We start from the raw sequence: 12,883 nt of genomic DNA on the forward strand, positions 1-12,883 counted from the left end.
CGAGACACCTTCCAAGCTGCCTACTACTGTTAAGAGACCAACAAACAACAAAAGTAGGTGTTTTTTAGTGAGTCATTGCTGCAGAAGCTTTTTTCTGCACCAAACGCACATATTTTGTCACTGTTGTTTCAGTGGGGACAGTCAACAAAGAGCAATTGCTTTTTACTAAGACATCACTGTTTTTCCAGCAGCAATCGGGTTCACAAAATCAAAACATAAGTTTTTTTTCTAACCACAACCAAGTATTTCGTTCCACAGCACAGTTAAAGCATAAAGTTCCAATAAATCTGCTACATATTAATGTAAAAACTTAATGTATCTGTGGTTTGCAAATTGCAAATGGGTGAATGTGACTTAATAGCACTTTGAGTAGTCAAAAGACAAGAAACGCGCAATACAAGTCCAAGTCCATTGCTTTTAAGTTATCATTAGATACACTAGCAGCCAATTAAGTCAAAAATCTGAATACTGATAGACTGTCTAAAGATACCGAGGGATACTCAAAACACAGGTAGCTATATGCTCTCTTTGTACTTCAGAAGAGACTTTTCCTTTTTAGCAAAAAATAAACAAAAGACAGCACTCTGTGAATGTCTGTTGTTTTTTTTATAAACTTCGTGCAATACAGTGTTTAAGTTTATCACACATTTAGATAAACCATAATCATTTGTCTAGATATATCTATTCTCAACTACATACTATTCATATTGCCCACATAAATGCTATCTGTGTGCAGTTTTTATCACATTATTCTTTTTCTGAAATGAAATCAAAGAAATGAAAACGTATAGAATCTGGAAGCGTCTGGTTGTTTTGTTTTGCCTCTTCATTACATCACGTAGCGGTGTGTCCATGGTTTCAACCCCGATCTGCAGTCATTCTGGACATTTTAAAGAGAGTGGTGGGTGGAAATGGGTTAGGGTTTACATGTGTTTACATTCTCATCAACATAAACAGATCAGGTCGGAGTTCAGACTCAGCAGTCACAGGGGGGGAAGCACAGTGAAAAGAATCTTTGGGGAGGTTTAATGGGGTCGTCTCTGTGGTGAATCTGTTGTAAGTCATGTGACTAAGTTGAGGGGATACTGATCATGTGATCAAATATGTGGGCAGGCGGAGCAGACGGCGCAGGGTTGGCGGATGAAACCACCTAAAAGAGTCCAAGGTGGGCACCGGGAACAAAACAGCCCAAAATGCATACCCAGTTTGAACAGTGGTCCCGAAAAACGTATCTATAGACTTTACAAATATGCGTAAATTACAATGTACATATATCTTTTCAAAAGTTTTTCTCTGTGGTGTTTTTTTAAACCCTCTCAACCCACATATACATATTGTCTTTTTTTTTTCTTTTTACAACTGAAAATGATGAGTTGCATGTCTCACTTTGGGACTCTTCATAGAAAAAATGATTCATTTTTTTTGTTTTTCTGCTCAGGCAGTAACCTTTACCTGAATCTGTACAAATGTATTATTTTTTTTCTTCTTCCTCCAGTCAGAGGTTTCTGTTAATGCCCAAGAACAAACATCTTCAACACGACTATAGCTACAAGTACTACTGTTAACACTGATTAGAATGGAAATAAGACTAACAGAGGCCCATAGAAAACTCAGACTTATAATAACAATGAAGTTGGTCGCTTGTCTCAGTCACGCACATTATTGTTGCATTTCTTTCAATATTGGAAGACAATTTACAGTATTCAAATCTAACTTCATGTTATAAATGAAAATTATATCATATGGGGTTTAAAAAAATAATACAGGCCCTCATTCTCCCACATATTGTGCACACTCATGCTTGACACTTTGACACGGTTACACACAGCTCACTGACAGTCCCAGCGGCTCTGCATGGAAGAAATTCACAGTAAAAGTCGTCGAGATCTGAAATTAGAGTGAACGCAAAATTTTCATTCCAAACTATAGTGTTTTGCAAATAGCCTGTAATAACACTAAGAATAATCACAACAACAATTTTACATTAATGATGATCTGGTTAATTAGCAGGAATATTGCACACAAAAAAATATGTGAAACATTTGTCATAATAGCCCAAGGTTAATTGCGTTTGATCATTAACAAAATAAATCATTTCTAGCACGTTAAAATATCAAAATAGTTTTATTGTGAGAGTTCATTGTTGTTGTTATTATCACTCTGTTATTACTAATCTTCTTTTTGTTCTCAGTGAGATTGAGCAGACTAAATAACAGTGAACATGGAGGGAGAGATTTAGCGCTTCATCTGTCTTTCTATTTCCTGTTGAGCCGCAGTGCTCCTCTCTATCTTTCTTTTTTCATTACTACCCATCCTCTCCCTTCCTTCTCGCCTACCCGTCATACACCCTCGCTCTACACAGGCGTTGTCTTCCTATTGAGCGTGTTAGAGTTGCTCTCCCTGTCTCCCTTCAGCCTGTCCAGTGTCCCCATCCCTCGCTCCCTGTCTACTGTGGACGAGGTGAAGGGCGGAGGGCCAGAGCCCACCGAGTTGGGCATTGGTGCATTGGAGTTGGAAGAATTTGAAGGGTTGTGGGACTTAAGCGAGGGAAGTGTACCACTCATCATCACCCCCCCTCCCCCTCCATCCTTTGGGAAGCAGTTGTGGAGCTGGTAGAGCGTGGCCCTGTCCACCGTTCCATACATGGGCGGCAAACCCCCCAGTTTGGGGTCACGGGACAACGTGTAGAGAGAGATGTCACCTCCAGCCAGGGCCGTGTGCGAGCGAGAGTGGGGGTTCGGTAAAGTGGATACTGAAATGGGGCCCTGGGAAAGCAGCGCAGAGGGAGGAAGGCCGAAGTTCTTTCCCCCGCCTCCTCCTACGGGCGAGGGGTCTCGGGAGCGGGAGGGGTCAGTGGAGCGGGAAGAAGAGCGGGAGCGGCGGCGGAAGCGGTAGCTAGGCAGGCGGAGCATGGCATGTGTGGTGCTCTTGAAAATGTCGGTGCGCGAGCGACAGCGCAGCTCCTTGTTTTTCTCGATGTAAATGTTGACAGCCAGTACCCCCACCATCTCGGCCATGATGAAGGACAGGCCTCCAAAGTAAAAGGACCAACCATAGGAGTACTGCCATTTCTTATCCTCGTCCTTCTTAGGAGAGATGTCCCCAAGTGCGGCCGAGATGTACACGATCACACCAATTATATTACTTAGACCTGAGGGAGCACAGGGATATGGTATTTATAAGAGAGCTAAATTAACTCAGACAGACCAACTTACAGAACTAGTAAAACACATTTGTTCGACATAATGGTTTGTGACAGTCTCAATTAAGACAACTATCAAGATGAAGGTTGAATTGAAAAACCTCTATTATACTGCAAGAACAGTCTAAACATAACTACACACTCCCATACAAAGCATACAAACTGTAAGTTCAAATAATATTCTCCAGACCAAAACTCACCAGTCATACACATAAAAGCACATATGTTTACACACAGATGCACATACTGTATTCAGAAGTTACCTGCAGCCACAAAGAGAATTCCTGCTCCAAGGATGATGTTCCTTTTGCTCTTATAGAAACGACTAGCAGCGATACAAACCCCTCCCATCAGGAGCAGGATGGCACTGAGGATCGGGAAGATGTTGGAAGCCCTGACTACCCCTAAACAGTGGAGAGGGTAATGTTAAAGACCAACATCAATAAAGGAGGAGTGTAAATATGTGTGAAATGACAATGTACTTCTGGGACAATATCTGAATTGTCTTCACATTTTGATAAATAACAGTTTTTTGTGACATCACATGCTGTTTTTGATAGTTTTTGTGTATGTAATTTTTTCAGCAACAGCCATTAAATGTATTGTGGAGAGGTTGCCATTATTAGTGGCGGAGTCCGCCATTCCCAGCAGCATTCCCTGCATAACCTACCGATGTTTACATGTAATCCACTGTTACTATTTTTAATGTTATGTCATTGTCACAGTCTCGGTGTTGACTGTCAGAGCAGAACTTTTCCTGCATTATTCAGTTATTTTTATGTCAGACTCAAAGCCCATCTTACATTACACCGATTACAAGACACGTTTATTTTACAACCATCTTCTGGTCTTGCATGTACAAAACAAAACAAAACATTTGCACAAGGGAAAGGAAAAACAAAAATTAAAATAATTAAAAAAAAAAAAAAAAAACATCCCAAATGAACTTCTTAGCTGAGAAAATAGCAAACCTTTACAGATTTATGAATTTATTTTCTCCCGGGCTTTCTCCAGATAACTGGTTAATTTGTATATTTCAAATGTGAAAAGATATCTTAGTCTCTGTGAATACTCAATTGATATGCAACAGGATTCTCTGTACAATTTCAAGTACTTATCATCGTAAAAGCACGCAATTTAGTTTAGTCCATATATTGTAAGCCCACTGGTCTTTATCCTTGGCAAACAGATTCTGTACATAAACCAACAGTGAGCTTTCATTATTCAAAACAAAATCCCATTAAACATAAAGCTGCAAAATGTGCATATACTGTATCTCTTTTTCAAAGAAAAATATTTGCCACATCAAACTGCTACCTATAGGTATACAGATTTTAGTCAACATTAAAAGGATTCAATTGAAAAACACAGGTGGTTTTTATTATGAAGATATCACAGGAAACTCTACGTATTTGTTGCTGATCATTATAATTCATCAAAAATTCATCTACAAAATAAGACAATGGTCTTTCCAAAACAACTCCATTTACTGTACTTTAGAGTACTACTGTACTATTGTGTGAAAACTGTTCACAGCTTAATATAAGACTGCACTATTTCTGACACAGAGGCTCACTGAGTGTGAATTGAAGAACTTTATTTAATCACCAAATCAACCAGGATTGAAATTTGAAGGATTCCAGGTTTACAAAAACTTGAGCTGTACTGTCGAGAAGAGTAAAACAGATAACAAACCCAAAACCTGTCAACCGATAATCCAAGTTTGGGCAATAAAGGAAGAATGCAGAATAATGGTCACAGAGAAAACTAAAATTGTCAAGGCTGTGGCATTAAAAATATACACGTAATACTTGTGAGGAAATTAGTTACTCAGTCCTGGACACATGATTGAATCAAACACTTCTCATGTAGCCTTCAGTGTTTTCAGCAGGTCTGCCAACCATGCACGCATGCACACACACACGCAACCACACACAACCACACACAGCCACACACAACCACACACACACACACACACACACACACACACACACATTAACACTCTTCTCTCATCTAGGACAAGTCGGCCACGGGAAAGGAAATGCCACCTAAATGCCAGCAAAATGCCTCTGCAACATTGTAAACAGAACACAAGCTTTTCTTTATGTATGCACGGGCACACATGTAGCATATCATGGAGCAGAAATATATCACTGCAGGGCAGCAAGTGCGAACTAGGGCACCCCATCTCATGTTTATTTCTTGCAGAGATAATCTTCTGAGGAATCAGCAGTAAAAACACCACGTTAAAAAGTAATGGCAGGTAATTTTACACATTATTCTCATTCTCTATCTCATTCTTAACAAAGTTGTTTTCTCCCATTCATGTGTAGTAATGCTGGTATTGACTTACGTAGGACGTATTCTGCCCCGTCATGGTCAAAGTCTGCATCTTCTGGGAAGTGGTTGATCTGAGAACACACTCCTCTCTTTACTCCTGAGTTATGAGAGCAGAAACAGTGGTGACCAGACACAACAAAAGACAGGAACTCATAACTGTAACCTCAAGAAAAGAAAACAGCAATATCCTCCTGAGGGACAAACTGACAGCTGAACACACTCATATCTTTGAAAGAAAACGTCTTTTTCTGAATCCAAGCATATGTGCAGGATGATAAACTTCAACATACTGATACGAACCTCACAAAGGTTCTTTTAAATGCACGTTAGTAACATCACATACATGTGCAGGACACAAACACACACATGTAAATACATACAAGTATGCAGACACACAGGCAGACAGATAACTACCCGCCGGGGTCTTGCATGTAGACAGACAGACGAACGGAGGAATGCACGCACGATGATGACAGCACACACCACTGTTGCTGATGGATGGATTGTGAGAAAGATGGATGGAGGTGATGGAATGAAGAGACACAGACGGAGGGAGAGACGGACAGATGTGGGTGAGCTGGTGTCTTTCTCACAGCTCTTATATTTCCACAGGTCGGTCTGTAAAGAAACGGAGGTACATCAGTCGACCCACATGGGTCAGTGTTATTATCCTCAGAAACAGGTTCAACAGACTGTTTAAGATTATGTTCTTACATACAGTTTTTAGACATCAGTGTAAGTTTTCAGATTTCCTTCAGTTCCTAAAAGCATGGGTTCACTGGAGAACTGATCACTGATTCCCAAAATGACTTACTGCACCTAAAACATTACATCTCTACCAGCTCCTCAACACAGTATGTATAAGTGGCCATATCTGTTGACTTTTTCTGTGTTATCTTTACAATTTATTAAGTCAGGATGAAGAATCAGTCAAAGGCAACAGTAACCCTTTACTCTATATTTTATATTTGACTCTATATTTTACGCCAAAACATGATCTTTCCTAACCATAACCAAGTGATTTTTATTTATTTTTTTTAATTCTAATTTAACTTTAACTTAACCACATTTTAGCCATAGCATTGTTGAAATGTAAAGAAATGTTAAGTATCATTAATCGGCTACATAAAAACGTACAAATGCAAATCTTCCATGGGCTGCAGAAACGTACAATACCAACAATTATTTTAGCTGGAAATGAAAAAAAAAAATTATTCACATATTAAGTTACCTTGAACATCATGAGCTACAACTGAGAGTATGTGAAAAGTTAGCAAGTGAGCAGAAAAGTAAAAACTGTTAGCAACAAGTCAGATAAATGGCTAAACTTCTACCACTTCTGATGCTACAAATGTGAACTTAACTAAAGCGAACCCATCATAACACTTATATAATGAATATTAAATAACATCCTGTTCATAATCGCTTCAGTGAGCTGATGTATAACCTGACACTTGGCGTTGTTGAATGTGTCCCAAAGTTCAGCTGACAGAGTGGTGGGTGTCATTATATATGTGCTATATTTCTTTTATTTATATTTATTCAACCTTTATTTAACCAGGAAGTCCCAGTGATATTAAAACTCTCTTTTTCCAGGTAGTCCTAACCAGGCAGCAGCACAAAGCAAAAACAAATACATATAAACTGACACAAAACAGAGGAACTGACAACATAAAACATCCCAATGAAAAACTTTGCAAGACACACATTTGCACCAGCACCAAGTTTCAAAAATCACAGGTTTCAGCATAATATGATATGATATGAATTCTTTGGTCAATGATATATGTGGTGATATCAAAAAGTCTGTCACTGTACAATTTCTATTCAGTTTAATACAGGGTCCTGTGATCTATATGAGACAATATCAATAATAATCCTAAGTGCGCTCGGACAGAAATGGTGACATGGGAATATTAAAATAAAGGCGTATCATAAAAATCTTGATGTTTTCACTTTGTATCGATAAATATTGGATTGTTGATCATTGAACAATATATACTGATCCAGACTGATATATTGTTACACCCTTAATTGACACCTCAAAAAATCAGTTTCCAGGTATTTAAAAATGGATTTAAAAGAGTTAAAAAAAAAATAAAATCATGAATTATAGTCTGAGGGTGCTAAATACCTAAAAGCTCTTTTCCCACTCTCTGCATGAACATCTAGCGCAGACAAGATATGAACAAAAAAATCCTACAAATAAAAGAAAGTAATGAGTGACAATTAATTCAGTGCAACCCCACCTTCAGTAAACCTGCAGAGGGGCTGGAGAGGAGGATAGGACACGTCTCTATCCACAGCATAATGTGCCACCCACCCACGGGCATAAATCTTTTAGAGCTAGCATGTCCTGCATTTCCACTCCAGCTACACCTCACTGCATCACTGCACGACTACTGAGCATCTCTCTTGGCTGAATACTCCACAGACATCAAGGATACTTGACCTCTAAGCCAAGCCAAGACACTGTCAGCTTTACTGCAGCACAATGTGAGTGAAAAGACTGAAAGAGAGGAAACCGTGCGGAGGGGAAGAGGAGGAGAAACCAGTAAAAGATTAAATTCAATGTTTTGGGGAGTGAGACGGAGGGATAGCAAGTGGAGAAACTGAAAGAGTGAGGCAACGGAGGGAGTGGGTGGGGGTGCACTGCAGCAGTGCTGCAAGGGCTAGAGCTTATCTCTAATTGGCTGCTTTGCTATCAGGAAGCTTAGAGATGAGGACAAATTAGCTTTGTACAATGACCAAGCCCAGGATGGGCCGGGGATGCTTTATAAGCAGAGCCAAGAGGTTTTTCCTGGAGACAGAAGTCTGTATGTGAGCACAGATCGCTAACTCACACCACCCCTTTGGCTGGAGCTGCTTCCACTGTTAACTCCATCCCAGCCTTTGCTGCTGAGTGTCAGCCAGGCAGTGTAATGTATAATGAATTAGCAGCTTGTGTTGCAGTGACAAGCTAAAGATTGAGAGATGGCCACTGCCAGTTTCTGTAGCTCCCGCCACTTGGAGCGAGAAGTCGATGGGCGTCAGGGTGAACGTGAGCCTTTTGTCTGAGCACTTGAATTAAATTACTGCAGTCTGAATCAAACACAATGATTAATGGATTATTTTGAGTGAGGGTTACGCTTCAGCGTCATGTAATTATACTGCAATTATGCAAACTTGTTTTCTTGCTGCTGCGGTACAGTCTGACAAATAGAATGTGTTCAGTATGTGTTGATGCTCAAAATGATTTCTGATATTACTGCAGCTTTCTAAACAAAGTGTCCACTGGTCAAGTGAAAGGCGGATGCTGCTGAAAAATGTTTACACTGATCCCGCTGTGCAGAATAAACACATGAAATAAAAACAACACATGGTGACTGACAGAAAATATGTTTCCTCTTAAAAGCGTTGACGTAGCCAAGAGATTTTCTTTCCACTGCAATGAGTTTCAGATCAGTTGGATACATCACTACCTCCTGCGTCCAGTGCCACCCACTCGATTTGGCAAGTGTTAAATAGTCAAATCACAGCGGAGGCAGAAAGACGGGTTTGTGATTACAACAAAGTCTAAATACAGAAATCTCTACATTAATGGATCTCAGTAGTTTTGCAGAAAAAAATGGCTAAAATTACATATTCCCTCTTACTTGACATCGGATTATTTAACCAGAGCGACGAGTTAAAGGGGTAGTCTGACATTCTGGAAAACTTGTTTGCTTTCTCACCGAGAGTTAGAGAGAAGATTGACCCCCTTTACACCTTGCATTAAAATGAGTTTAACGCTGACGCTGTCAGGCAGCACGGTGAGTGTCTTTAATCTGATGCTACAACTACAGTGGTGTCTCCCTCAGTTTCAGGTAGACCTGTTTCGTAACATGTTGATTAGCGAACTTAAGAGGTGCTGGTTGGTTGATTTTGTGACAGGAGAGAGCCAGGTTAGTTGTTTCCTCCAAATCTGTTAGTTAACTGGCTGCTGGCTTAACTTCCAGCCCTAACTGGCTCCCAACTACAAAATACCGGCGCTTAATCACTGATGTTGGCATCCAAACCTGATGCAAAGAGGCAGCGGGGAATAATCCAAATGGTCAAATACCGCCACATTGTCAGTGGATGTCTGTGTCAAATACAGACGCACAGAGGCACCTTTCGCAGCAGTGTGATTCGCGCCAGGCAGCATCAGTTTGAATGCCACCAGCAACACAGTGAACAAGAAAATCCGAATAGGAAGACTAAAAGGGGAGTTAGGTGGGTAAAACAAACTCGGGACTTAAACCCAGGAGCCAACTGTTCATTTCCTATGTGGGTTTTAGACCAAACCATTACGTTTTTTTCTAAAGCTAACTATACGCTTTGGCTGCCTAAACCTAAACATCGACTTTGATGTCCAAACCGAAGGAAGTAAACCTAACAGTGTTTCACCTACATTGTAAGTTTATTTTGAAACAGATACGTGCATGTAACGAGCAGAAATTGTAAATTTCAAAGTGTTTTTTGAAAAGACAACGATGCATGTACAAGCGTAAACGTTCCTAAACGTCCAAGTATCATATTAAGACAAGTAGGTCCGCTGACAAATTGGTAGTATTTGACGAGATGGGATGAGAACCTGTTGTAACTTCACATAGGGTACCAAACTTCTCATCTAACTCTAAACAAGAAAGCAAATAAATGGCTAGAAAGTAACCAGAGCTGTGCTGCCATGTATCAGCTTTCTGTGCACTTTCCACTGAAAACAACAGCCTCAACCAACGCAAACTTATTCCCGCGTGCATCCCCTTCAGTCCAAATCCCACCCATAGACCCGAAATGTCGCCCACATCTTCCTCTTTACCTTCCAGGCAGCATATCCTCCACAGTCCAGAGTGGGTGAGCGCCCCGGGATCCTTCTTGTCCTTGTTATGGGGGTCATCCTGGGTAACGTTGGCTGTGCTGTTGCAGATGAGGGCACGGGAGTACAGCCAGTAGTCCGTCCCTATTGCCACCGTCATCAGGCCGAAGGCAGCGAATGCCCCCACGGTGGTGAGGAGGATCTGGATCCCCTTCTCACACACCATGCCTTCAGAGAGAGAAGATAGGAGGAAGCGTTAGATAACTAGAAAGGATGCAAGGGTGTTTACAATCACACAAAGTGCAGTTCATTGAAAAAGATGGCGAACATTCAGGTGAGATGATGAGGGGCAAGAGGAGGTGAAAGGCAGTGGGGGAGGCGATGAGGAAAGAGGAGGAGGCGGATGTGGGAGGTGTATAAGTGGCTCTATGATGTGTCCTTGGAGGAGAGTTGGATGACTCTGCTGACTTCGCTTAACAAGACAGAATTGATGTGAAACACAACAGATCACACCCTCCCAATCTCAGTGTACTCCATATTCATGACCCTGACACCATTTCCACCCTCAGAATCAGCAGGACTGGAGATGAATACACAAACAAGCACACGCACACAGCAGATCTATAACATGAACTCACCTTGTACTTGTTACAGTCAGGAAGGAAATTAAACAAATATCACACAGCTTGCCACATTTTCCCGTGCATACAGTGAAGTTGCCTCAGTGACCTATAATAGCTACTGCAGATATTTTCTACTGTGTTCAGTGGCGGACGAAGTATTCAGTTCCTTTACTTAAGAGAAATTACTAATACCATGCTGTGAAAATACTCTTGTACTAAAGTAAAAGTCCTGCATTGAATATGGTCAGTAAGTATAAGTATAATCAGGAAAATGTACTTAAAGTATGAAGCAAGTACCCAATGCAGAAAAATCTTACCCCCAAAAAATAAATAAATGGATAAAGAAGAAAAAAAAACTATTTTTTTTTAAAGTAGGAGGAAAAACATAAAGAGAAAAAAAACATCCAAGAAACTCAAAATTATACACAAATTGAAAATCACACCTTCCAAAACTCCAAAAAAATGTTTAAAAAAAATTATTTAAAGGTTTATCAAAATACTTGGCAATTAATTTTCAATCATTTGCCTGACTGATAAATCAACAAATTGTTGAAGCAGTACTTGTATAAATTGTATAGTAATTTAATTTATAATAAATATCATATATAATAAACTCTTTTTAAGCAGAAATCTTGATTTGTTAAGTAACTAACGCTGTGAGATAAATGTAGTGAAGTAAAAAGTACAATATTTCTCCCTGAAATGTAGTGGAGGTAAAAATGTAAGTAACATGAAAATCAAGTAAAGTACAAGTATCTTCTTAAGTACAGTACTTGAGTAAATATACCTAGTTACATTCCACCACTGACACCAAAGTTTCTCTCTTCACCCCAATAACACTGATTCTGACAGAAACCAGAAAAGACCAAAGCAACCAGCCAAGACTTACCTGACGGCGAGTTTCTATCCTTCGACTCAATTTTGAAATCTTTCTTTTCCTCGTCAGTGAAGAACGTGCTGTCCCCTCAATCCGGACAGCATCCATCGACTGTTTTCACCCGCTACCCTCTCTCCTTCTTGCACTCGTTCTCTCTCTTTTTGCCTCTTTCTCTTGCTCTCTCTCTGCCTTTCTTCCTCACTGGAAAGCTGTTGCCGGTGGAGGTTGTGTCGTGGACGGATGTCCCGCTCTCCGTCCGTCCTCTGTTAGCAGAAAACTTGCATCATGGTCACCGCTCTGCTGCTGCAGCACATAAAATAAAGCAAAGGACAGCATTTTATTGGCTTGTGTGGTCGTATTTAGGCCATGAACAGATGAAAAGAAAAGAAACATAATGACATAAAAACATGTTCAGTATTTTTAGTCTAAAGAGTTTACATAATTAGACATATTATCATTCTATCAGAGCTGCAACTTATCACGTAAACTGAGGACTATTTTACACCATATTGTTGATTCATATTTTACTGAATGCTGATTAGGGGCCGTCTTTTTGAAAATTGTATCATCACCCCTAACTTGCACTTTTAAAACTAAAATAATTAATTTATAAATTGGTTAATCAACAGAAAAGTATCCAGCAACTACTTTGATGATTGATTTAGTGTTCAAAGAGGGGGGCGCCCAGTAACTTACCTGGTAGAGCGAACACCCCATGTACAGAGGCTGTGTCCTTGCCGCAGCGGCTGCAGGTTTAATTGTGGCCTGCGGCCCTTTACTGCACCTCACCCCCTTTTCTCTCCCCTTTTCACGCTTAACCTGTCCTTTCAATAAAGGCAAAAAGCCCAAAAAAGAATCTAAAAGAAAAAAGTCCAACAGGATTCTATGCAAATTCAGAGCCGGTGGGTTGTCTGAAAATGGTTTTCAACATAGAGGTGGCTGAACAAGCCACTACATAAGGTACGGAGCTACAGTTCTGGGATGATGCCCTCCTGATATCACACATGCACTAACGTGCATGTGCT

The 12,883-nt window shown here is 40.2% G+C and overlaps 1 protein-coding gene across 1 annotated transcript; it reads right to left on the reverse strand.

Moving 5' to 3' along the window:
- Positions 1-2,060: 2,060 nt before the first annotated feature.
- cacng8b (calcium channel, voltage-dependent, gamma subunit 8b) lies at positions 2,061-11,930 on the reverse strand. The gene is made up of 5 exons (XM_042490240.1): positions 11,871-11,930; positions 10,362-10,586; positions 5,556-5,639; positions 3,466-3,606; positions 2,061-3,151 (listed from the first exon to the last, which is right to left on the reverse strand). Exons 2-5 carry the CDS (start codon positions 10,582-10,584, stop codon positions 2,355-2,357), a joined length of 1,245 nt encoding a protein of 414 aa, XP_042346174.1. The 5' UTR covers positions 10,585-10,586; positions 11,871-11,930; the 3' UTR covers positions 2,061-2,354.
- Positions 11,931-12,883: the final 953 nt, after the last annotated feature.

The sequence above is a fragment of the Plectropomus leopardus genome, chromosome 7 (genome assembly GCF_008729295.1).
Source record: "Plectropomus leopardus isolate mb chromosome 7, YSFRI_Pleo_2.0, whole genome shotgun sequence".
Classification (NCBI taxonomy): Eukaryota; Metazoa; Chordata; class Actinopteri; order Perciformes; family Serranidae; genus Plectropomus; species Plectropomus leopardus.